At 45.7% G+C, this 26,641-nt stretch overlaps 1 protein-coding gene across 1 annotated transcript in view; it reads right to left on the bottom strand.

Annotated features, from left to right (window-relative positions):
* Nucleotides 1-12,681: 12,681 nt before the first annotated feature.
* RAB11FIP3 (RAB11 family interacting protein 3) overlaps nt 12,682-26,641 on the bottom strand; it is a 108,504-nt gene continuing 94,544 nt past the window's right edge. The window contains exons 7-14 of the mRNA XM_063142909.1: nt 25,894-25,987; nt 24,670-24,773; nt 23,251-23,391; nt 21,117-21,198; nt 18,055-18,192; nt 16,133-16,288; nt 15,187-15,327; nt 12,682-14,058 (exon numbers count right to left, since the gene is read on the bottom strand). Coding sequence (XP_062998979.1) covers nt 13,945-14,058; nt 15,187-15,327; nt 16,133-16,288; nt 18,055-18,192; nt 21,117-21,198; nt 23,251-23,391; nt 24,670-24,773; nt 25,894-25,987 — 970 coding nt within the window. The 3' untranslated portion in view covers nt 12,682-13,944. The remainder of the gene's footprint in view (nt 14,059-15,186; nt 15,328-16,132; nt 16,289-18,054; nt 18,193-21,116; nt 21,199-23,250; nt 23,392-24,669; nt 24,774-25,893; nt 25,988-26,641) is intronic.

Raw genomic sequence — 26,641 nt, 5'->3', positions numbered from 1 at the left:
AGTTGCAAAGTTCAGCAGTTACAGTTGACAGCAGGAGGGAGGGGGCTCTCAGCTGGAGCAAGACCCAGGCATGGTGGAGAGGTGCCTGGCTGCTGCTTCCTCCCTCACTGGTGGCCTCTGCAGCAACAGTTGGTAGCAGGAGGGAGGGGGCTCTCAGCTGGAGCTGGACCCAGGCACGGTGGAGAGGTGCCTGGCTGCTGCTTCCTCCCTCACTGGTGGCCTCTCCAGAGACAGTTGACAGCAGGAGGGAGGGGGCTCTCAGCTGGAGCTGGACCCAGGCACGGTGGAGAGGTGCCTGGCTGCTGCTTCCTCCCTCACTGGTGGCCTCTGCAGCAACAGTTGGTAGCAGGAGGGAGGGGGCTCTCAGCTGGAGCTGGACCCAGGCACGGTGGAGAGGTGCCTGGCTGCTGCTTCCTCCCTCACTTAAGCTATGGTTTAAGGTGTCTTCTGAATGTGGTCATAGTCAGTTAGATCGCTCCACTCTGTAGGCATACAATCTAAAAAGAACACAATACACAGGGAAAAAGGAATGGGGAGGGAAGAGAGAATTAATTATTTCAGCAGGTCTTGGGAATTCAGCTCAGCCTGCAGGTTGTAGCAGTTGAGGGAGAAGGAGTCTCCATGGAAGTGGTCTTCAGCAGGGTCAGAGCAAAAGGATTAAACAAATGCATGAGGGGGTTGTGGGGCCAAAGGCTAGCCCCATCCTCTTCAGTCACTGCACCTGGCAGACACCCCCCCTGCCCTGACATATGCCAGCTACACACACACACACACACACACACACACACAGACACACACACTGGCCTTGCATTCTCATGCTTGCTGAACTCACAGCCCATGGGGGTATTGCTTGCAAAAGGAGGAGATTTCCCCCCCCCCAAAAAAAAGTCTGAAATACCCTGCAGGGACAGATTCCTGCTCACTTACACCATGCTGTCAAGAGCTCAGCAGAGCTTAGGACAGATCACAGGTTCTGATATTGGAGCACTCTGCCAGATAGCTTAGGACAGTGGAGTTAACTGATTCAGACCCAAGACCCACCTTGGACTCCCAACCTGCAACATAGGACCTTCGTTCACAATTTTCACTCTGCTCAACGTGGTGGCAACAGCTTTGCTGTGACCCATGTGGACTGACCTTGTAACCCACTTTTGGATCACGACTGATCAGTTGAAGACCACTGGCTTAGGCTCACTCTCTTAAGTTATTGAAGAGAAGCTGCCACTCCTTATTAGAAGGGAAGATCAGCTTCCGTGTTTTCTTTTTAATTCCCTGTTACAACTAAACAGAGCAGAATCGAAACAGGTTACAAGGTAACTAACATGCCTTTAATTCTCAGCAGTCCCCAATTAAACAAATTAAAATGTGCAGCTCAAACCCTCCCTCCATCACATGCAGGGGAAGGAAATGCTTTCACTTCAGATACATACAGAAAAAACTAGGAATGTCGTTCTGCAAAAGCTTTAGAATAATATTGGATTTTTATCCTGCCTTTCAATCCAAAAAGACCCACAGAGTCTTTTAGTAAGATATAACTAGACTGGAGCTGCTTCCATTCCCTTTGGCACATCACCACTGCTCTTGGGTGGCTGCCCCAGAACCTCCAATCTCTTTGGATCATTGTGGCTATTCCCCTTTCATTCCACCTCACCCTGGCGACTTGAGTATTCCATTGCATGTTCCTTACTCTCCTTCTCCAGGACTGCAGGGCATAGGCTCTTTCTCCTAAGTATAGTGTACGCTCTGCTCAAGACGTCTTTTATAACTGCATGCACTGATAGTATAGATTCAATTGCTACATTCCTTGAGTGCCTGGAGGTGGTTGGCAATTATTCCGTGCAGTTGGTAGGCTCCAGCTGAAGTCAAGCGTAGACCAGGCCTCTGTCCCATGCCAAAATAAATATTATTTAAAATGGGCGTGTGACATTGACACAACATTGCTGCAACTTCCAATTAGGTTTCTCTGCACTTAAGTCTTCCGTAACAGAACCCTCTCGATTACACTGAACCACAAGATAGCAGGTGTAGAAAAAGGGTCTATTTTCACACCACATGGTCTTTCCTCATCGTTGGCTAGAACGTTGACTCATTTGGCTTGAATTTTGTTACACTGAAACCCCCAATATAAACATACATTGAATCTTGTGATGCATTTTTGAGCCAAGAACTGCATCACAAGATTCAGAGAAGTGCGCAATCCAAAAGATAACTGTATTCTGATCCACAGATGCAAATGGGAAATGCAAATTAGGTCAGTTAATTTTAAAAATGCAGACCAAAACAAAATTCATTAATTTTTTACTTGTATGCCTATACATAAACCCATTAGTCTGTATGAACCTGTTTGTCCCCAATTTGATTTTTTTAATGGTTCATAGAAGAGTGGATAGTATATAAATGGGTTAGCTGGAGATGGTGCTGGAGTGAACATATGGCACGATTTCTTCTAAATTTCCACTGATGCTTGAATAAAGGGATGGAGTGTAAATTTCTGTTTTTCCATCTGACAAATCTAAATGGTATGTCTCTAATTTCTGCCATAGCCTTTTCACAAGCCTTCAATTTAATCCAGCTACCTTTGGGGTTGTTAATTAAAATTTTAACTACTTGTATAAAGACCAATGTATGAGAAACCTAAACCTCCCAGTTTATAGTGTTCATAGAGGATTTGTTTAGAGAGCTTTGCCCCCCCTGTTAAGTATAGATTCTGTTAGTTGTGATTGCCATTTCTTTAAATATTGTATGGTTAAGAAAATAGCTAAGGTCTGAAGTAGTAATATTTTTGTGTGTGGAATTATCCTTCTTATTTCATGGTTTCTCCGCAACCATGATAATTTTAATTTTTCCCAGAATTTAAAATAATTTAGAATGTTCTTACGTAGAAATTTGTAATTAAGTTTTATTGTTTGAGACAAAGTTTTGACAGACACGTTCCTAAGTATTTTATTGTTCTATTATCAGTTGAAATTCCTGACATTTTTTGTTCTTTTTTCTATTTTAAATTCAGTAGCAATATTTGTTAAAATTTTCCTTATTAATTGCAATGCCTGCTTTATAGTCTGCTATTAGGTCTATTTTAAAAAAAATATCTCATACTGGCTCAGGCAAAATCATTGCTATATCATTGCTATATAGAAATGCAATAAATAATAAATAAAATAAATTTATCATCTGCATCTAAATAGGTCAATAGTTTCCCCCCTTCAGTTTGAATCCTGCTGATTGTATTATCTTGCATGATGACATTTACTAAGGGCTGGGGTGTTTCTATTCCTAAAGATTCCACCCCCGACTTTCACTTCTGTGCTCGCAATCGGTGTGGGGCAAGCATCACTGTTCATGTGGCAGGATTCGGCGCAAGGTCGTCTAGTTACTAACCATCTGAATTGGGGGAAGGAAGAATGTTTTTAAAAAAATGGATTTCAGAATAAAAGATAGAGTAGCTTCATCCGCAACACAGGGCTCTAAGACGAGGGCGTAGTACCAGAATATGTAGGTCCTGTAGTGCAATATCACAGTATTCAGTATAATAGTAAGTCACATATCTGAACATGTGCAGAGTATCACTGAGCCAAACCCCAGTCAGGCTGGAGAAAAGCCTTTTTAGGGCAGGAGCTGCCCCCAGGGAACAAATACATAAGAATGCTCACATCAGTTACATTTCGCACACGCATGTCGTGGTTTTCTTAATAAAGTACATTGAAGTGCAAAAGGGTCAAGGGCCCCGATTCCAGTCATTTTAACATGGAAAAGCAGGCATTCTATGATACGTGTATTTTGCAGGACTCATGCAAAAAATGTAAGACGTGACCTTTAGTCAGAGGGCATAAGCTCTATGCGCACTCACGTCCTTGCACCCCTCATTTTTAAACAAATAATTATGAGGCTGGGGGGTGGGAAAAGAGAGACTTGGTTTCTCCCAGTGACCAGAGTTAAAGAGGCAGGCTCAGACCCCAATGTCTTGTCACAGATTTGCCCCCTTGTCAGACCTCATTTTTGAGGCAGCCTGTTACATCTCCATTTCTCATAAACATGAGGTTCGCAAGCCATGGGGGAAATCTGAATCCTAATGAGCACCAGGATGTCCTGCAAAATAGACTTGTGAAGGGCCTGGAACTAATTGAAGCTAAGAAATCCAGGCTGAGAAAAAGCTAGCCAGGCGATCCTCGCAGAATCACCTGTCCGGCCCAATTAGGATCGTGGCGGCTTGCCAAAGCTGTGAAGCAGGCAGGCGCTAGGCCTCACCACCGCCTCCGGTGAAGAAGCAGCAAAGCTGGCAAGGCTACTGTTGTTCCACACAGGAGAATCCAGCTGAGATGCACGCAGGCAGGAGAGCCTGTGCTTTCATCAGGCTGACTTCCTGCCTGAAGCCGCTGAACTGACCCCAAAGTTTTGGGCACACTGACACTGACAAACATAGTTCTGCTGCGTGACGTAGGCAGTGCCAAGAGAGCTTTGGCTATTGGGCGGTATAAAAATGCAATAAATAAATAAATAAATAAAATACTACTATATGCTGAACAAAAGCAGGATCCTGCGATTGAAAGAACAGCACGCAAACTCTCTGAATGGAGATATTCTGCATAATTTGTTCTGCTTCTGCACCGCAGGGAGCTCTGCTGGGCACTGATGCCCGTCTCCTCCCAAGCCACTGATATTCTGCTCTGCCCCAGTCTGACTTCGAACACTTCACTAGACAGCCCATCTGAATTTCAGCTTATATTTGTTGCCATAAGGGCCAGAATATTTCTCTTTTCCCTTTCTGTCTTTTAAGGGCATAGAGCTAAGCTTCTTGGGTGCTGAATTCTGAATCTGATCCACATTCCGCCGTTACACAATGCAGTTATGGAAAACACCGATCGCAAACAAGTCTCTTTTGCTATAAGAGATCGTTGGGCTGTTTCACACAGTATAGTGTTTAGGTGAACTCCTAAAGGTGTTCTAGTGTACACCTAAAAATGTGATGTGCTTAACATATGCATGTGTTAAACATGTACACCCACCAGGGAGCCAGGGTTGGCCGCAGATCTCCCTGCTGTGTGTACACTCGTGGCAAACCCCGGCGTGCCTCTATGCAGTGTGTAAAATGGCCCTCGGCATGTGGTGGAGGATAAGGTTGTTGAAAGTGAAACTTACCTAAATGTAAAGGAACTAGGCATCTCTACAAAACCTTCAGTTGCGACCTCTGCAAAACTCTCAGGGATGGTTCAAGACATTTTGCTGTCTCAACCCCACTCAGGGCAACAGTTTCCAGAATGACAAGCTATGTTCAGTGGTGTAGTTAGGTAATTTTAGACTCTTGACTTAATGATATTATGGGGCGGGGAGAGGCAACTGTAGTTCCCAGTTGCTGGGCTACAACTCTCATTATTCCTGACTATGGTGGCTGGGAATGTTGGGAGTTGTAATCTAACATCATCTAGGGACCCAGGGCTAGGAAAAGCTTTGTTTAGATGATAATGTGTATGATTTCACTTAGTGTGGTAAGATGGCCCTGGCATGGTGGGGGGCGGGCATGGGGGGGGCGGTCTCCTCTGCTAAATGCACCACTGGCCATGTTAGTGTGTTGCAGCAAAAAAGGAGTCTCCTGGCACCTTAATGACTACCTGGATTATTGTAGCATAAGCTTTCATGACCTCTGGACTAGAGTCCAGTTCATCTGATGCATCAAGTGTTATCTTTATTTGGCAGGCTGGAATGGGGAAACAATGGAGTCAAAGGGCAATGAAATGCAGATTTCCCCATCCCCAATTTTATCCTTGGTAGGTTAGGCTGAGAGATAATGACTGGTTAAAGGCCAGAAACCAATACATTCTGGGGCTGAGTATGGGATATGAACGTAGGTTTCTCTGATTTAAGTCCAACACTCTAGCCCTTATGCCCACACTGACTCTCTTATTAGGGATACATCCCAACAGTACTGTTCAGCACTTCCAGTCCACCCCCGCACCAATTCTCTCATAATCCTATTTCCCCCACCATATATTTGCAGTGTATCCCAATCTTTCACAAACACGCACGCTACCTGAAGTTCAAACTGTGGACCTATGCAATTGGTACAAGGTATACGTATTTACGTAAATAAGCTTGATATGCAGAAATAATTCCAGCAGCAGCAGCTGGGTTTGAGGAAGCAGAATGTGGAGTATTTTATCATCAAATTCTATTCTCCAGTCTTTGAAAAAGCCATTTAAAATGCTTGCCATTACTTAGGTCTTTGGCAAATTAGGATGGGAAAACTATGGCTTTGTTGCTGCTGTGAGCTGGGTGTTTTTGTTTTCTTGTTTCTTGTATTTTAGGTGTTAGTCAGCAGTCTTGAGGGGCTGTCATTATAGAGAGGCAGAGTATATATATTTTAAATAATGTATAAAATGGTGGCAGGAGAAAATGTCAAGGGCAAGAGTGGAAGGGTGTTTGCCTTATTTAAAAGCAAGAGAGTCTACTTTGGGGCCCAAGTCACAGGATAATGCACCAATCAGGGGCTGATTTGGTGATCAGATTGATTCATAACTAAGCTCTATTAAAGCCAATTCCCAGCATTCAGTTTCATTATAGAGTAACCCAAAAAACGAGCCCTGTATGGTGCCATGTATCGAGTGGAGGTTGTACCAGTGGAGGTTGGTGGCTCCGACAACAGAGGGGTAGTGAAACTGTTACAGGTTTCTGTCAGAACTCCAAAGGAGCTATCCAAGGTATTTTGCAAAACGCTTCACAACATGCTGTGTGCTTTGCACAGTTCTGACTGAAGCCTGCAGCGGATTCACGGCCACGCTGACATCGGAGCCACTAGCCTCCACTGGGGAGGGCACTTGATTCTCCGTGGCCAGGGAGCAGATGAAGCCCTGGAGTGTCACGGAATGCAGCTCTTTCCTTTCTCCCAGCTAGTTCTCCAACGGGGAAAGTAAGATGCTGCAAATTCCAGCAGTTCTCTGATGCCACCTAGCGCAGTACAAGAGAAGTGGCATCACCTTTCCAAGATCAGCAGAGCAACACTTTGTAGTTAATATAGTCAAAGTACTCCACAAGCAGTCCTAGCAGTGGATTCTTGCCATAAATAAATAAATCCCTTCATTGTTAGGGATTGCGACATTATAGATGGGGTGGGGAATTGACATAGACAAGTGGCTAGCTTAGGGTCACTCACTGAACGATGGCAGAAGAGAGACTGAGCATGATTTCGGAGAAACCAGAGATATCCGGATGAGACTTCAAGTCTTCACGAAGAATTTGCTCTGTGCATACTGTAAAACAAAAAAAATAGTGTGTCCGTGGTGCAGAAATCAAGAGTCACTTACTCCTGAATAACCCCTACAGAATAGCCTAACACAGTCTGGTATTGGTTCATGTGAACATCATTAGCGTGGCTCCAGCTGAGGTATTCTCAAACTAATCACAGAATATGCAGGATGACCCAAATGCATCCCCCACTATTAATGGTTAACATTCCCCTTGACTTAGAGAAGAAAAAAGTCAATAATTGGAACCAGTGAATGGGGAGACACCTTTGATCTCGATTTCTCATGCTCTAATACCCAGACCAAGAGTAAGAGGTGAGCATGGACCCCTGTGGTTCTCTTCTGTCTACTATATCTGTCATTCCTGTTGCCTCTTGCCTCCCACCTCTCTTCTGCCCCATGCTTTGAGGGTTTCAACAACACCCCCCCCCCCATGGCCACCACCACTTTAGACTATGATAATGTAGGAACTGAGGTAGCCAGTATTAAATACCTAATTATATGGACTCTGCTACTTTTGAAATGTAGAATTCAGCAATTTAAGTGTGCAGTGACACCCCAGCACACATATGCTTCGGGGAGCCTCCCTTTCCTCCTAGCAAAGTATCTCTGGCCCTGTATGACGTTTTAAGATTAGGGACTGGAAAGTTAGCAGAAAGAAGCTCTTTTGCATGGGTTGGACAAAGTTTCCAGACAATAGCCAAGAGGTAAAGGGGGGATTCAGACCTGGCTGCATCAGCCTCAAACATCACCAGTTTAACTGAAGCTGTGATGGTCAAGAATGGAGAAAAACGTTCCCAAGTGAAAGGAAAGTCATATAAAACAAACCGCCTTTGGCAACCTCACCTCTAGCTTGTAGTGCTGATTGCAGCCGTCACACCTCTGGTCACACCGGTTGTAGGAATTCAGAAGCAGCCCAGTTGGGGTTTTGTGCCCAACATCCTCCATAACTGTTGCCACAGCAGCTTGTGCAGACGTCACCTCCCATTAAAGGCAAGTTTGGGGAGGAGTCCATCTGCTAATGGTGGCAGGTCCTCTGGATAACTTTTCCAATCAGTGCTCAAGTGTAGAGGACAAAGTGACTATTCTCTGTTTAGGAAGGATGACCAGGGAGCTTACCAGGAGAGCCTGCTGATCCCAAAGAACGACGACTATGACTGTGAGTTATCTTGCCCATCCACCTCCTTGCTTAGGATGTGCCTAGCTCAGGTGTGTGCAGGTGGGATGACAGTGGTGAAAATGTGCAGGTGCAGCAGTGCCCAAATTATGAGGGAGAGGCAGGAAGTGGGGCCCTTCATCAATTCATCCAACTCCTCCCCCAATTAGCCAAGTTTCAGCTTCCCCATAGCTTCCTAAAAATAGTAGTCAAGAGGGCCATCACAAAACGTAGAGCAGGCCCCCCAGTCTCCTCTCCCCCCATAGTTTAAGCACTGAGTTGCAGAGTACCAACACAAGGTTCAACAGTGGTCCACGGCCACCGTCATAAGCTGCAAGCAAACTCAAGAAGTTTCAAAATGTTTTTTGTCAAGAGAGATGGAGTGAAGTTTAAGCAGCCTTTCCCAACCTGGGTCTCTCCACCAAGGAGCCACAGATCACATTGTGGGCAGCCTGAGTGAGGAACCCATGGTTCCTCTAGAAATTGTTGGACCCCCAACTCCCATCAGCCACAACCAGCATAACCAATGTTCAGGGATGGTGGGAGTTGCATTCCAACAACACCTGGAGGGCCAGAGGTGCTTTACAAACAGCCTGGGTGAGGAAGCCCCACCCCTGTAAAGGATTCAAATCACAACTGTCACAATTAGGGACATCCTGATGTGTATGTTTTTACTAAAACCCCTGGGCTGTGAAGCGCAGCTCATCAGGTTAACCCTTTACACTAAAAGGGTGGTGAAACTTCTGAAGGCAAGGGAAGAGGAGGACATTATGCATGTGCCTTTAAGTTAACCCCCCACCTTCACTTTATCGCCAAACTGGTGAGCACATGTTTCGTAAAACATGTATACACCTGTTTCGGCTCTTAAATATATTGAAAACCACTTTAAGAACTATGTTTAATAAACAAAATATTAATATAATAACGCAATTTGAACATTACCTGTACAATTTGCGATCACCCCCATGGTTGGGTTGTTTCTACCATGCAGGTACCATTCACAGAAAAGCAGCTCTCACATGGATCAAGTCCCAGTTTTTCCCCCATTTCATAGACCATCCCTTGCCCCTCTCCCTGGTGCATCTATGGGGGAGAAATGTGTATGCTGTATTGGACAAACTTTGGAGAGAAATTTTTGTCAGCTCTAGCAAGCAGGAGGGTCGGCCTTCATTACAGCAGTCAGTCTTGCAGTTCCACAAAAAATTATAGGTCAAGACAGGCAGTGCTCTGTGCTGCTGTGAGGCAGCTGTAATGTACCGTAAGAACTTTGGCAGCTTCTGTTTCTTTCAGAGGGGCTTGTGCAGAATCTCACCACCACCACCACCACCACCACACACAGATTGGGCTCCTGTCAATTAGTAACAGGGTAGATGTGGGAAAGGGAGGGTTTTTCATTTTCCCCATTCAGGCATTGAAATGGCTCAAGCCCAGCTTGACTTTTCTTTCTTCCCCTCCAATTCCTGCCATCAAAGTAAAGCTACTGGCAAAGGATTTGGGATATTGGAGGAGGAGGAAGTCCAATAGCAGAGGTTGCCTCCTACAGCTGTATGCACATCATCGGATTTGGGGTAAGCCTGAAATTAGCTCTCACCTAGAGAAAATGGAGGAAAATGTCTTTGGAAGAAGTTTGGCTTCCCTTCAAAAACTAATAATCCTTGGCTATTAACCCCTCCCCTCCTCTCCCCAAGAGCAACCTGCAAATCTGTCACACCATTTCCCCTTGTCTCCTATTCTCTGCACTCCTTAGGCATCAAGCCCCCACGATCGTAAGCCATGATCGCAAAAGGCAAGCCACCTCTCAAATGCTTTTGTGGAAAGGTTTAGAAAATGCAGTCAGCAGGTGCCACAAGGCTCTTACCTTTCAGTAAATAAAGTTACACTGGAGGTCAGGGATGGGGAACGCGTGATCCTCCGGATATTGTTAGCGTGGCTCCCATAAGCTCTAGCAGGCATAGCCAATGGTGAGGGGTAATGGGGGGTTGGTCCAACTGCATCTGCAGCGCCACACGTCCCCCACCCCTGCTTTAAAGGAAATGGACCGGCAAGCCTACCTGCCCCTCCTATTCGCTTCATATCAGGACAAATCCCTTCTAGCAAGTCGGCTTGTGTGCCTTTATATATAAATTTATTCACACACGACATTCCCTGGGACACGTTTGACTGACGGCAAGCAGATCACCACAGGCTAATGCAGCCTTCCCCAAGGGCTATGCTGGCTGGGGATGATGGGAATTGTTAGTTCAACACATCTGGAGGGTGCCAGGTTGAGGAAGGCTAGGCTGTAGCCCACTGGGCCCTGCTTCTGCATAATCAAATTGAAACCGGCAATATGTGCACAAGCTCCCAGCCAAGTGGATTGTAGATCCCGTGCCCTCATCAGTGTTTACCATCTGGCAACAATTTTCATCATTCCCGGGTGGAACAAGAGAAGAGATCACAGCCGCAAACACAAAGAGGCAGGTCCTCAGCTAAGAGACGGGAACAGCTTTTAATCAGACAAGAGTCAGTACACCCGTTAAGACAAATACTGTTTGCCTCCTTTTGGGAAATTCCTTCACATACCAGCAGGGAAGAACAGTTTTCCTCAGGAAATTAAAGCCGTGTGCAAGCCAGTGCTTCACTTTTGTTGGTTTAATTTTTTTTTTCTTTCCTCCTGTGACTATTTACATTACAGTACCTCTTTGTGATCAACTGGGAGGCCAGGAGAGGAGTGTGTGTGTATGTGTGTATTTATCATCGCGGACGTTATGTGCCCAAGTCAAGAAAGGCAGATCTGATTATTTATAGATTTTTACATTATACATACATATATATATATATTTATATATTTGTGTGCAGACAGATACATTGCTCTCTTCTTTGAAGTATTAAAAAAATTGATCAGCCTTCAATCTATAAAAAAATACCTAACTCTACAAGATAGAAAAAGAAAAATCTTTCCCTCTCCAAGTATACACTGATTTACACCCATGGTTCCTCTGGAAATGTACAGTACGTGGATTTTTCCTCAAGACCCGGGGGAGAGGAGCAGGCGGGCAGCGTGTTGTTCAGTGTGTAAGGATGTTTGGGTTTTGAGAAATGCTGCACTGATGGAGAAGCAGTTCCTTATTTTTGCATCCCTCTGTTCCTCGCCCCTATGCTTGAACCAGCTGGAAAATTACCAAAATACGAGCCCACTGATTATTATTGTTGGGTTGCTGGTTTTTTAAAAACACCACCTTCCACATCATCTAGCCAAGATGCTGCAAATACTCGCGGTGACCCAACAAATGCATTCAAGCTCAATAGAGCAAAATCCAGTGACCTTGGATTGGGATGGTCCCTTCAGTGTATTTTCAATATATATATATATATAATAGGTTTGTGTGGTTTTCATTGTACATCAGGGGCTGAAAACTCAAGCACCTTATGTTTTCAAGGTGATGAGAGAAGAGACTTGTCAGGTGTCATCACTTGCTCTTTTTTTCTCCATGAGGACTAGATGTGTATGTGGTTCAGGCAGACATGAAGGACACTGCCGCATTCCTTGTGCCTAGATGAATCATGACTGCTTTGTGTGTGCTTTTAGCGACGCAGAGGAAGTCGAAGGGTTATTTTTTAAGGGAGAGAAAAGGCACCCATAAAATGCTCACAGTCTCTCAATTCCAGAGCCAAACCTTTGCTGAGGATCCCTGGTACTGTATGCCCTCTTTGAGCTCCTGAATCTTTCCTCCCACCCATGCAATAAAGCAGGATCCATCATAGGTTTGAGCTTCACCTTCCCTGTTCCCAATTGTGCCATTAAAACGAGAAACCCAAGATCAAAGCATGATTTAAAACCAATCCCAAAGGCCAGGTTTTAAAAATAGAGGGGGGAAAAGGCTTAACCCTCTGGATCAGTGGAAATAGCTCAACTTTTAGGTATGGGCAAAATTAACCTCTTCCCATAAAATTTCAGGTGGGTGTGGAGAAGGCAACCTATTTGCCCTAAACTGCTTATTTTTCAAATTATCTTGGCGATAGGATTGTTTTTAACCATGAGAGGATGCGGCAGCAAAAGAAGGAAGGAGGAAGATGCAACATGTCTCTTACATCATATCCTCTCCTTGAAAGTATGCAAAATTAAGTCGACGATCCAAAACTTTGCCAGATTTAACAGATTTAGATTCAACTCTTGCTATGGATGAAAGAATGGACACAACACATTTCATTCCTCCTGCTGTGTACAGTAAGACATGTTTATGTCCGCTGCTGAACAGCTTTTACTTCTTAGTCTTTTAATCGCTCCTCTCCTCCCCGCTCCAAAAGGTTTTTAAAAACGGGGAAGCATAGTTGCTATTCCTGCTTTAAAGTGACTGAACTGATAAGAAAATAAGAGGACGAGCTGCAACGAAGAAAGGGTGTGCAACGAAGGTGTAAGGAAGTGGTTGCTGCTGTGTCTGGCAGGGAAGGCGGAGGTGGGAAATAGCTCTGCCTCCACCACTACAGCATCATCAGCTGAGCATCTCCAGCCCAGCCCAGCCGTCCACGGCTTGCTCCAGCAGACCAACCCCATCACCCGGCAGCCAGGTGCCTACAGGATCATCACCCACCGTCACTGGATCTTCAACCAGATGGTGTCCGTGGTCCAATTCTTTATCCCATCACCGGAGAGCCTGCCTTTCAGGAGTTGTTCTCTTTGCACACCCAATCTGGCTTGTTGGGAAATGTACCAGTTTTGGGTTATTGTTTTTTTAAGGCAGCTGGCTCTCCCAAAAGGAGGGGGGCAAGAAATACACAAAGCTACATGCAGCAGCCCCCCACCCCCAATATTTTGCTGGGTGCAAATGAAACAACATGTTTCCGCAAGCCAGAGAGCACAAAGCTTATGAACTAGATATGGGCCAAAGGCAGCCCTCTTTCCCCTTCCACTGGCTAAACAAGGAGAATTCTCCCACATTCCTTGTGGCATTTGATGCTTCCTAGAGAGCACGTACAGCTTCAAGAAGGGACATGCTGCCGAGTGTAATCGGTGTGACCTTGGTGAGCTTTCAGGAAGAGATAGAGAAGCCGAGATGTGTGGGCAGGGCAAGGCAGGGAGGTATTTTGGAAACTCTCTCTCTCTCTCTCTCTCTTCCCTTCCCTTTATCACCTCATTATGACTGCCAGGTGCAGAGAGATCTGGATCATCTCCCCACTTCTCCATCCCATTCCTGTATCTATCACATGTAGTTAGGATTGCAAGCATACGGGAAGGGGGTTTCAAGTTGCAGCCCAATGTCTGCCACATCCCCCGCCCCTGTTTGACACCTTGTTCTGTGGCTTCTTGCATCCTTTTCTCCAGATTCCCTTTGGCCACCCCCACCCCCACCGGCCAGGAGAGCTCCAAAAACCTCCGGAGTCTATGCAGCCGGGTTGAACAGCTGGGTCCTCTCTCCCACAAGTCCACCAGGATCCGTCACCCAACCAATCCGACGTGAGGCTTCCTGTGCTTTCTTTACAGAGCGAAGACTTTGCCAGTGTCCTCCTCCTTAGAGCAGCAAATCCACCACACCCAGGTGTCTTCAGGACCGCAAGTCCATAGCTCTCAGCCTCCTATTTGACTTCCAGGATGGATGGGTTTGTTTCCATGATGGCCACAATGATCCGGTCGATGTAGTCTTGGAGTCGGAAATTGATCTCCTCTTGCTTGTGAATTGCCTCCATCAGCTACGCAGGAGGAAAGGAGGGGAGAGGGAGGAGGAGGAGGAGAGAGAAGTTAGTTCTTGGAAGGCAACTCTGCTATGGCTTCATTTTGGCCTGGACAGTTTGCCCAGACACACAATGTAGTTTTCAGTATTGAAATCTAGGAGCAAAGCATAACCAGTAGCCCTTCCTAATGAAATCTCAAGAAATCATCCCAGAACCTGTTTTTACACCCCTCCCAAGTATCTTCTCCAATATATATATATATATATAAGTAAAGCATCTGCACATTTATCGTAACTGTTTTATGTATCTTTGGGTTTGAAAGCAAAATATTGGTAGACTTTTTAATGGCAGATGTACAACTTCATAGTCATCCAGGCTATTAACCATGAATGGCTTCAGTAAGACTAGGGGGGAAATGGGGTAAAGTTATTGTTTTTATTCCCGTATGTCCACAAGAGAAAAAAGCAGGGTAAAAATGCTAAATCAAAACCAGAGATTTGTAGTCCCACATGTCAGGGGGGTATCTGGTTAGGAAAGGCTCATCTAGTATATTGGCTGCTGAAGTCGGGCATGACTATTTTTTGGTTCAAAGATGGGTTGTATTTAGTATCCCCTTGTTTGTTGATATATTGTTTATGAATTTTGGATTAAATGAATTGGAGTTTTGTTTTTTAAAGTCTTGAATTAGAAGCTTGTTTATAGGTTTATTACAGCATTTTTTTACTTTCAGTTCATTTTTATTTATATTTATTAGTTATTAAATTATTTCCGAGTCGCCTTTCGGGGCTACGTACAACTGAAAAGCTTTAAAACCACGCAACACAGCAAAATTGAAAAGGGAAACCATCTGTACTGTGGTATTTGTTTTTGTATGAAGTCGTAAAACAGTGCTAACTGAGTAATTTTTAATCATCCAGCAGCCCTCGACAGAATGAACCAGGGACAGCGATGCAGCCGTCCTGCGGCCTTCCTCCAAGGACCTCAGGAGCCGCCTGCCCCTTTTAGCCCTTTGAAAACACTGAGGGTTCTGATTGCAAAAACGTGCTCGCCGCAAGTTGATTTCCACTCCTAATCAATTTAATTTCTCCTTTCGTGTCGAGAGGGAAGGGGGGTACGTAGAGTGTCCTACTGGCCCTCCAACATTACCTCATCTCTGGAGACCGAGCTGATTTCTGCAGCCAGAGATTCAGAGAAGGAAGCAGAGAAGAGATTCTTGGCGCCTTGAATGCTGAGGTTGATGATCTGCCCGTTCAGCTCGTCATTCTGCTCCTTCAGGTTTCGGTTATCCTGTTCGCAACGGGAACCCCAGTGTCAACCCCGCCATTGCCATCAGCTCTCCCCACTATGTAACTAAGAACACATGAAGCTGCCTTACCTGGAGAGTCCAACCCTCTAGCCCAGATCTGTCTGTTCCAACCTGCAGTGGCATTTCCCCTAGCCCTGCCACACCAAATTGTCTTATCTGAAGATCCAGAGCCTGAACTTGGGCTCCCCTGCATTCAAAGCATAGGCCCGATCACTGTGCATTGCAGGATGGATCTCATCATCCGCTCAGAAGCAAGATTCCAGTGAGGCGCCCAGGAATAGATCAAGCCGCTTCCTAGCAGCTCTGACTATTTGTCCATCTAGCCGAATACCCCCTACTCCCAAGTCACAGCAGCTGTCCAGGCAGAACAAGGTCTCCCCCACTATCTGCTACGTAGCTGCTTTTTCAACACTGGAGATGCCAGGGGCTTTCTACATGCCAGGCACTGGCTCTACCTCTGACTTTAACTTCCCTCCCTTTAACTCTGCTCCCAATACAGTTGGAAAGTCCAGATGTGTAGAAGCTCATCTCTGCAAAAATACCCAGGCACAGCTGGTAGAGCACAGGAGCTTCCCAACTGCGTGTTCAATATTTGGGGTGAGCGGTCGTATGGAAACAGAGCAGCGAGCCATCGCCCTCAATTCACAGTCCCCTGAAAGGCCAAAAAACGGAGAGAGAACTATCCCACCAAGCCCTCAGCTTGGCCTGGGGCACCCCCACAAGCAGAGAGGGCCGCCAAACAGGCCACAAGAAGATTCCTTAGGGAGCCCCCCTTGCGCCACGTACTTGCTTGAGCCGCCTGATCTCTTGCTCCAGTTCCGTCTCCCGCGTCCGGCTGTTGTATTCCTGGAGGCCTGTGCTGCTGCTCCTTCCCCTTCGCTGTTCCGCCTCCAGCTTGAAGAGCTGCAGGTGTTCCAGCTGCTTCCTGAGGTCCTCAATCAGCTGCAAGGCAAGCCGGCAAGATCAATGTGGGGATCAAACCTCAAGCGCATCTGTTTTCCCAGCCCATTCACACAGAAGAGACCCCTTGCTGTAAACAAGTCAATGGGGCTGTGTGCTGGGGGAGCATGGCCAAAGGCACATAACCCTACAGGTCAATTAGGTATGAAAAAAGTACCCAAAAGCTCTTTTCAAATTCACTCTTCCTTCACACATACACAGAGCTTTTTCACAATTTAATCTGGAATATTTATTTATTTATTTATTTATTGCACTTATATACTGTTCCCATAGCCATGGCTCTCTGGGCAGTTTACAGAAATAGACATACATACATACATACAGAAATAGGCCTTTAAATACTGCTGAAGTTCAAGTGAAGTCAGAAATGGCACCCCTGCCTGCATCCCACAGCTATTTCCACCCTATACCAGAGAAGGTTCACGTTACAGGGTAGCAATGCAAAATAATTGCCTTTTTGGCTGAAGGGCAGGGCAAATTTCTTTAAAAGTATATGTTTTAAGTATTAAACACAGAGATATCTATATGGGCAGTGGCCATTGCTCTATTACACAAATGTTCTCTGATAGTCTTTTAGGTGCCAAGTTAGTTCTTATCATTTCTGCTGCCCATCTCTGGAGCCAGTGTGCATACGATGCCCATCTCTATTAGCTGCCCCTTAGTGTCTGAGCTCAAAGATTCTGATGACCACCTCCCAAGTCTTAAGGCAGGGATGAGGAAGCTCCAGCTCATGGGCCAAATTTGGCTCACCAGGCCAGCCCTTTCAGCAGCTTATGCACGTGGGGAAAGCGATGGAGGAGCAAAACTGGGCTTCTCGGTGGGCAAAGCCCAGCCAGAGCAAAGATTCTTGGCTGAGGTGTTGGCAGGATGGTCAGGGCCGGGGCTCCACCTACTGATGTCATCCAGTCCATGGGCGAGGTCAGGAGGCAATCTGGCCCCTGGACCCAAACAGGCTTCCCGCCCTGCCTTAAGGGGAGTCATATATAGAGATCCCATATAGATTTGTCTGTGTCCTGCTATCAGCTAGGGAGACGTTATTCCAGGCATCATCTGCAGCTGCTCAGAGTTAGGCCTTTTCAATGCTGCTGCTATTATGGAAATGTCTCTCCAAGGAGACCCAGTAACACAAAACACCTCCAAAGAGTTTTTGGTATCAGGTAAACACATTTATGTTTTTCCCCAGTTCTCACATGCTTGTTAATGTGCAAACTTGGATTATTATTATTATTTTAATTACGAGCTGCTATTTCTGTTTTATGCTGTTCCATTTTGTTTCATTTGTGTTGTTCATCGCTTTGGGTGCTTTTTAAATAGAGGTGAGTCATTGGTGCCTAAACATAATACAATTTTGGAAATATGGAGTTTGATCATTAGCAACTTAACTCACCCTTAGTTTACACAACTGAATATATTTTCCTCCTCTTAATGTGATCTACTATGATGTTTTTTGTAGACCTGTTTGAAATTCATTTTACTGTTAACTTTGAAATGTGTACAGTGTTCTCTCTGTTTTTGTTTAAGCAATGTATTTTGTTAACGATAATAAAGGTGTAGAAATCAGTGTATATCATCATCATCATCATCATCTTATAATAAACTCTCTAAGGAGTTAGCTATGGGCTTTAATCATCTTGGCTGGAATAGCGTTAAACATGCTCACGTTTCTCTGGATCACGCCCACCCTCCAGTCAGAAGGACAGTGGGACAGTTCCACGGGCAGCCTTTGGAAGCCAGTGTACTCTGCTCACCTCCTGCGTGGATTCCTTCTCCTTCTGGAACTGGTGTTTCTCGTGGTTCAGCTTATCTCCCAGCTTTCTCTTGTTCTCCTGCTCCTCGCTGAGCTGCACCGTGAGATCTTCTATTTCGTCCAACAGCTTCCGTTTCTCCTGAAAGAAAGCGAGGGGTGTGATGGAACAGGGACCCTTCCGACAGCCTCTCCTCTCCCAAGTACCTCCGGGAAAGGGGGGGGGGCAGGAAGGACCACAGGTAGCTCAGTGGGAGAGCGCAACCACTGCATGCAAAAGGTCCCAGGTTCAATCTGGCCACTTGCGTTTACATGCTGTGCACAGGCAGCGCATAACCCTGGAAGCCGATGGGGAGGCCCCTGTGAAATCAGCACTGGCAATTTAAAAATCCAGAGTCTGCCACTAGAGGGTAGAATGGCCACATAGTCAAAACAAATGAGGAACATCATATACTTGCTTTAAACAAAGCAATGGGAAACAAGATCACGTACATAATTTGGAAGGGTGAGAAACGCACACAGGATTCAGACAGGGAAGAGGATGGACAAAGACAAAACATGGGACTGGTTTTGTTCTCTCTGCTATGAAGGGGCTGCTTTAAATTCACTCTCTGTGAGGTCAGCTGTGCAACTATGGGGATTAAGAGCACACACTGGGAGGCTTCTGGGGAAAATCTCGGATCAGCCGTGAATCCGTGAGTGGCTCTAGGACCAGGAGTGCACAGACGTCAGTCTGGCTTCATCTATGTTAAGTTTTTTAAAAAAAACAAAAAACACCAACCTAGAACCTTGGGATCCATCAACCAGAGCCAGGTATATAATATAATACACTTAGAATTAAAAGAATTCTGAGCTTTAGTACACTCTTAGAATTAAAAGCATTTCTGGTTTTGAGTGCCAGAACTGAATGGAGCCTGCAGTCCTTCCACACGGGAAGAAAAAACCCACGCTCCTGTTTACCACGAACTTTCTTCATTTCAGCAGTATAATTTAGAAAGGGGGGGAGTGTTTTTGTTGCTGCTATTGTTAAGTAACTGGAAGCCAGAAATTCTTGCAGATCTATTGAAAATCAAGTGATCTACCACTACATCCTAGACCTAACCTCTGTCCACCTTTCCTTTAGGTACACTATTGTATCAGCCTTCCCTCCCCCCCCCCCAATTTGTAACACTAGGGTAACACTGGCCTACCTTACAGCATTGTCATAATTTATCACCATCAGTAAAGATTTACAGAAAACAACTACCTATTAAGTGAAATAATGTTACGTTGTGTATGCCAAATGAGCAATGAGAGGACTCCCAGCTATCAGCAGAGAAGTTGCCAAGGTAAAGCCTCTTCTTTGGAATACATCTGTCAACTTGTCTATTTCAGCTGCCTCTAAAACTCTGATTAGATATTCTTTACATGACAGAATGGCTGCAAGTTTCCAATATCCGGTTAATACAATCTTCACTGCCAATAACAAATTAGTAATCACAAGTCCCATTGAAGCTTGTAATCTAAAAAAACTCAACTATTCTACAATATAGGGAAAACATCCAAGTTAAAGTTCAATCCCACAATAGAATCAATCATTCTCAATATTACAACTCTAACACATAAGATTTTTTTTATTGGGCTTGTCACTTAAATTATGATTTTCTAATATTATGATACAAGTGGGACCCTTGCTCTTGTTCACTGTTCCGGTCAGCCTTGCCCTTTCCTAGGATACTCTATTCCGCTCCCCCTTCCACCCAGTTTCCCATTCTTCTCACTCCCTGCAACAGCCAGCATTCCGTGCCCACCAAGCACGCTCAGTCTTTATTGGGCTGTTTTGGGCTTCCCATTAGTGATTTTCCTGTAAATGCTTTTTTTGTGTGTATTTCTGGAAATCTTGGGGTTCCCCCAGACATGCTGCTGCTGCTGTTTTGGCTACAAAAAGATTGCCACTCAGGCCTAAACATCAGAAGTAAAAGGAATGATATAGCAGCCAATGACTTAATGGGAACATGGAAACCAAAATCTCTATCCCAAACCTCCTAATAAAAATCCATCCTGTCCTCCAAATCTCTCAACATAGCATAACTTTTAGAGAAGATACCTTTCTTTTTTTAAAAAAAACAAATAACTTCCAGCAAACACCTTTCCCAAGTAATTAAAATTACATAAACCGAAGTTATTATTAGTTACTATTTGCAGAAAATGTCTAATTGCAAATATTGATACAACAGAGATTCTATCGACACGTTCATGTGTAAAGCGTCTTTGCATATAATTAAATGCCTATTTTGTATAAAATCACAGAAGTATTATTTTCCCACTTATATTTTCAAGTACATGTGAAGTTCTCCAAGTTCCTATGAAAAGCACCAATACAAACTATAAATTCCACCCTTCCTTTTTTTCTTATCCATCTAGCCTAAGGAAGGGTCTTCTACGAGCTGAAAGCTTGTATGTTGCGATTAACACTGCAGTTGCCCCAAGTAAAAGGTCTCTCTCACGTGCACCGTGTTTTGTCCCTTGGTTTATAATGCTGCAACACACACCGCTGCCTCTCAAGTCAAAATCTCCTGATCACCACCGCCGATTCCACTCTTTCGAACCTAGTCTTCCCCTCGATCGTGTAAATTAGTCAGTGATCAAAGAAGTTACCATGTCAGCGTAAGAAATAACGCAAGACAAAAAACACAGGGCAAAATCCTATGCACATTTTCTCTAAAGTCAGCTCCACTGTATTCATTGGGGCTTACTCTTGCAGCATAAAAGCAACAGGCTTGAGCTGGCCACACAGAACGGGCTGGTATTCAGAGAAAATCATCCTTATGCCCACGTATTAATCTAGAGCAGGTGGCAAGAGCAAATCAAACACAGCATGCCCTAAAGGGCACTCCGGAAGAACAGGAGGCGATGGTGCCGAGTCATCATGGGATAATTAATGCTGTGTCACTGTGGAACATGCAGACACCTTCAGCACGGAGTAGGTTTTGGCACAGAGGGAATACAGATCTTCTATTTTTAGACCCGCGATTGAGCTTAAGTGAGAAATCCCTCTCCCTAGAAGCAGAGGAAGACGCGCCTCACCTCCTCCAGCCGCTCAATATTGGCTTTCAGGCAAGGGACGCAGGACCGGAGTTCGCCATTCTCGTCGTCCAGCTGTTGAAACCTGGAGTTCACACAAACACAAACGCACACTTAGAAAAATGCACTGTCATAGCTTCCCCACCCCCCACCCTGCTGAAGGAACCGGCAGGACTGTGGATGCTCTGGACTAGAGTCAGTCATCGGGACACGGTGAGATCTGGAAGAGGCTTTCATCCAAAATATTGCTACCACGAACAGAGGAGCCCTTTCGTAGCCGTTCCGTATGGCCTTTCCCCGTTGCACTTGAAACACTGCCTTCTCACAAAAGGGGCACTTCACTCTAAGGTGAAGGCAATATCAACTCGCTACTAGCCGCTTCCTCTGTTACAGCATGGGAAAGCTCCTTCTAGATCAGGCTTCCTCAACCTGGGGCGCTCCAGATGTGTTGGACTACAACTCCCAGAATGCCCCAGCCAGCTCTGCTGGCTGGGGCATTCTGGGAGATGCAGTCCAACACATCTGGAGCACCCCAGGTTGAGGAAGCCTGATCTAGATGGCTTGGTTGTCTCCCCTGAGAAAAGCCACCAGCTTGTACACGGAAGGCACCTATTTCCCCCGTAGTTAGTGAACAATATCTGTAACTCCCCTCCCAGTGATTTCCTGTTACTTCAAGGACAGACATTTCTGTTTTTCCTTATGCCGTAGGAGAGGTTCCAGCTCACCAAGGAGGCACCAGCATAGGACATTCTGTGGCTGCCATGAGATTTGTGTGTGTGCACAGGGACACATACAAACACTGCAAGAGAGCATTCAGCCGCTCACCAAAGCCTCCAAGGCCCACTGGTAGATTCTAAATCCAGGGTGGATCACAAACGGGCTGCATGCGCCCCCCTTTTTTTCATGGTTCCTGCTGCTGCTGCTGAATTAGCTTTGGTGGCACCCAAAAAATCAGTGATTTGTTGCTGAAATTCGTCAATAACAGCAAAAATTGGTCAATGTTATTTTTGCTTCCAAGCAAAATCGCATTTCCAGAAGTGTCCCTGGGAGCATCCTTTTGCTTGAAAAGAAGGCAGCACAGCAGTAGGGGTGTGGCCTCCTGTGGGGTCCGGGGCAGCAATGCAGCCCCCCCCCCACACACACCTGGGAAGTAGCCCACCCTCAACCAAATCCATCACTTGGAAATCACCGGTCTCTGCTTTTGATCCTGCTGGCACCATCCCAAAAGCTCAGGACAGACAGTAGTAATGCAAGACCGAGGCTGAAGCAATCTCAGGAACTAAAGGCCAACCAAATGCCTAAGAGCTGCAATGCTGCAGTGGCATTGAACACCAAAATATATTTCCATTCAGTGCTCAGGAGTGTGTTTGAAGTTGGCTGCTACAGAGGGAACGCTGGTGACCTGGCAATCGGAAACGCTTTTCCAGCCTGGATTTAAACCAAAAGCGTACATAAAATATCCGATGAAATACAAGACAGAGAACACACAATGTTAAAAGCTACATCGCTGCCATATTTTGGTTTAAATACCAGACATCGTGACAGCCGTGGAGAGGAAGCATGTGCGCCAGGCAGACGACGGCTGGGCCACATCATAAGCATGCAAGAACTGCTTTGGGCATCAGAAGAGCAAGTGCTCCATTTAGTCTAGCATCCTGTCTCTGACACCAGTCAGCCAGATGGGCCAGGGAAGCTCTCAAGCAGAGCAGGATGGTGGCAGCTGTGCCCTGGCTGTGTGTCCCCAGCATCTGGTGGTCAGGTATACTTCCTCTGAAAATGGAGGTTCCATTTTTAGGATATTTGCAAAAAGGGGAAAGATCTCCACTGCTTTCTTGTCCCCGATGTGCCTCTCTGCAACACTCCACAAGGCAGAGTGAGAATCCGGATGGTCTTCCCACCCCCCACCCCCACAGAAATAAAACTGCAGACAAAGGCTGAAAACAATGCGCTTGTTGCAGAAACGGCCATCGCCGCGTCTTGTGGCAGTGAGTTCCGCAAGTTAAATGTGTGTAGAAGTACTGCTTTAGTTTCTCCTGCATCTTCTTCCGGTTTCATCGGATGCCCCCCCCCCCCGCCAAAGTTCCAGCCACAGCCATCACTCCACTCCGCATCGCCTCCATGAACCTGCCAGCCTTACCGGGCTTGCAGGTTTTCAATCTCAATGCTCTTCTCCCGTTCCATCTTGCTGAGCAGCTCCCTCTGCCTTCGGATTTCTTCCATGAGGACCTCATCCGATTTCAGCTCCTGCTCTTTCAGCTGCTCCTCCAGGGCATTGGCTCTATGGAGAGAGGCAAAGATGGCCACGGTGGGGCGGGGATTAATTCACACAAGACGACACCACCCCAGAGTTCAGCTCTTTTGGGGGCCAAGTGCAAAGCTTTCTGTGCATGAACAAAAGGAAACAAGCTTACAGAGGGGTTTAATTCGTGTTCAAGTCACCAGGGGGGGAGTATGGGGCCCTTAAGGAAACCCCTAAGTCACTCCCCAGCTCCCCCACCTGCATTTTAGCCAAATCAGCCCCCGCACGTAATTTGAGTGCGAGCCTCACTTCTTGTATAAAGAAGCACTTTCTACACCCAAGTATATTCTCCACCGAAGGTTTGTTATATTCAGTGAGATCCTATATCCTCTGCTTTGTTGCCCTCTCTATGGTGCCTCAAAGCACCCTGGAAAAGACAAGAGATGGCCTTTACCTAGTAATATTAAGGTGTTGAAGAATGTAGCCCCTATTGTAGAATAATCTGTACTCCCGATCCTCACTAACTCTGACTGCTTTTTAAGGGCAGACCCCACGACGTTTTACTCCTCAAAACATTAAATCCAGATGACGCACGCACAACAGACACAAGACATAATCCACCAGGATGCCCCGTCGAGAAATGGGAGCTGTGCCAAGAAAAGAAAAAAAATCCCTGCTCATAGAAAGCTAAGTTTTCAAGGAAAAGGTTTCGAACCTGGCCTTCTCCTTAATTTGCAAACTTTTTGCATGAGGCAGCACTCCAAACATGCAAGCCACCCGGGAGCACAGTACAACCAGGCCACGTGGTACTTTTGAACACAAAGACTGGGGCCAGATCTACAACGAGCACAACGCAACACTTCGAAAACAGTTTGAAAACGGTATATATGCGATGCGCCCTGGGCCCAAACAGTTGTCAGATCTGTTAGAAACCGTTTTAAAGCAGCAGTGTAGACTCTACCCTGCTCTTAAAAGATTATGCCTGTCCTTAGGTCAGCCTCCTGCACCACCTTTTACCTAGGGTGACCATATGAAAAGGAGGACAGGGCTCCTGTATCTAACTGTAATGTAGAAAAGGGAATTTCAGCAAGTGTCAATTGAAGAGGGTGGAATTCTCTCTTCATCAACACAGTTAAAGCTGCAGAAGCCCTGCCATCTTTTGTATCTGGCCACCCTATAGCTAGTGTAGCTTTAACTGTTGTGATGAAGAGGGCATTTCACCCACTTCAATTGACACCTGCTGCAATTCCCTTTTCTACATTACCATTAAAGATACAGGAGCCCTGTCCTCCTTTTCATAGGGTCCGTCTATTTTACCTGTGCACGAGCTGAAGATTTTCTTGCTTTAATCGGCTGTGCTGCTCCCCATTTGCAGCGGTGTCCTTTTCCAGCTCCGTCACCCTTTTCTCAAGGAAGATAACCTGCAGGAGAAGAGGCAAGATTTAAGTTTCAAGCGCTCCATCCTTCCGCTTTACCTGTAAGCTGTATAGTCCGTCTGTTGCCAGAATTTAGTACAACCACTTTTTTTGTACCAGTCAAACACAAGCGACTCCGCTCAACCGCACAGCCCGTTTCCTCCAAACGTCACGGCCCTTTGCTTAATGTTATATAGCATTCTTTGTTCCCTGCTCTATTAATGCCTGAGGCTTGGTAAGAGATTTAAAAATAGGTTGCTTCTTCTAGGTAATCCATTAAAGTCAATGCTCAGGTTGGTGCTGCTGGGGTGTGTGTGTGTGTGCGCGTGTTATTTTAAAAACCCTCTTCAGACACTTATAGAACTTAAACCTTTGAGCGTTCTATAGCATCATCACGGAAAGCAAGGGCCTCCTTTTCAAAATCGCACCCTCTCTCAATTCCAAGTGTTCCACGTTTTTATGTATATGCATGAAAAGAGAAAGCCTCTTTAAACAACTGCATGTTTATTTTGGAGGCTACTTTCGTTCCGGCATGCGATGAACAAGGAATGACAAAAAGTGTTAAGAGGTGCCCTTCCCTTCCTGCAATAAGCAACAGCTCTGGTTTGTTAAGGGATACACTTGTTCTTGTACACTTTCTGCAATCATCAGGGAGAACGAGCCAATTGGAGCTTCATGACTTTCAGTAGGAAGCTGTCACAGGCATCCATGGGACTGATGTTAAAAAACTCAAGACAAAAAAAATATGCATATATATATAGCTGTGCCGTTAAATGAGTATCCCGACTGGCAGCCTGGAGATGAAAATTCCTTAGGAGAAAAAAACAGAAGGATGGCTGGTAGAATGCTTCTGAATTGTCCTCCAGATTAAGGCCATTTGGACTAAGAGTTCTCACTCTGTAGATCCAGAACTTCCCCCTTTCATCAAGCATATCGTGGTCTTTTGCTTGTTCTATTGCAAGCAACTGTAAATCCAAGAGACTCTGTGCAGGAGAGTTGAAAACGTCTCGCAGCAATTGCAGATTTGTGGCTATAGACGCGCAACCAGGTTCAATGGGGTTGTTTAAACACATAACGAACTTGGACCTTAGATGCGCCCACCACCACCCTTACAAGCACACGGTACCTTCTCAGCAATGTCCTCCTCCAGGCACTCAGAGTTGTTCTGGAAAGCCTCCTCCATTGCATCCACGCTGAGGCTTCCCGTCTGATGCAGGTGCCTGTAACCAACACAGACCAAGGCAAGCCAAAGCAAGACCACCATTAGAGAGTACATCCGGTGGAGAAGAGCTCATTACCAGGCTTTGATTAAAGTTTCTATATAGCTCATCTCTTTTCCTGTGGGGGATTTCCACAACAGCGGCTTCCGGAAGACAACAATTCAGAAGCCCGTTTTCACCCCAAAGCAGGACGTCCTTTTTTAACAACAACAAAATCTGGACACCTCGCACTTGAGTTTCACAACTTGAGTCTCTCCTCAACCCACTGCCATTTTTGATCGCTTGCTACGCTGGGCATGCAACCGGGCACACTGGCAGAGCGCGCACTACCAGGCGTTCAAACCGATCAGCCGTTTCCTTTGCTCTTTGGAACACGGCACGATAAAGATCTGACTTTCTGCCCCTTGATTTCCTTTTGATCTTCAGGGCAGCGAGACAAAACATGAGCTCTGGAGCAATAAATGGCATGATGACGAAGAAGAAAAGGCAGGCTGGGAGGGAGAGATCTCAAGCTGGTGAAGTCGCATGCCATGGCCACATTTCCCCTGCATGCCTCTGTTGTGGTCCAAAGGCTGCCCTTCTAATGACACGCCATTCAGGCCAGGCATTCATCAGCTGTTCTTCAATGGTGTTCAATATTCCACCCACAGGAAA

The sequence above is a fragment of the Elgaria multicarinata genome, chromosome 17 (assembly GCF_023053635.1).
Source record: "Elgaria multicarinata webbii isolate HBS135686 ecotype San Diego chromosome 17, rElgMul1.1.pri, whole genome shotgun sequence".
Lineage (NCBI taxonomy): Eukaryota > Metazoa > Chordata > Lepidosauria > Squamata > Anguidae > Elgaria > Elgaria multicarinata.
Note: the sequence above shows the minus strand (reverse complement) of the source record. Positions and strands in the feature narration are given on the sequence as shown.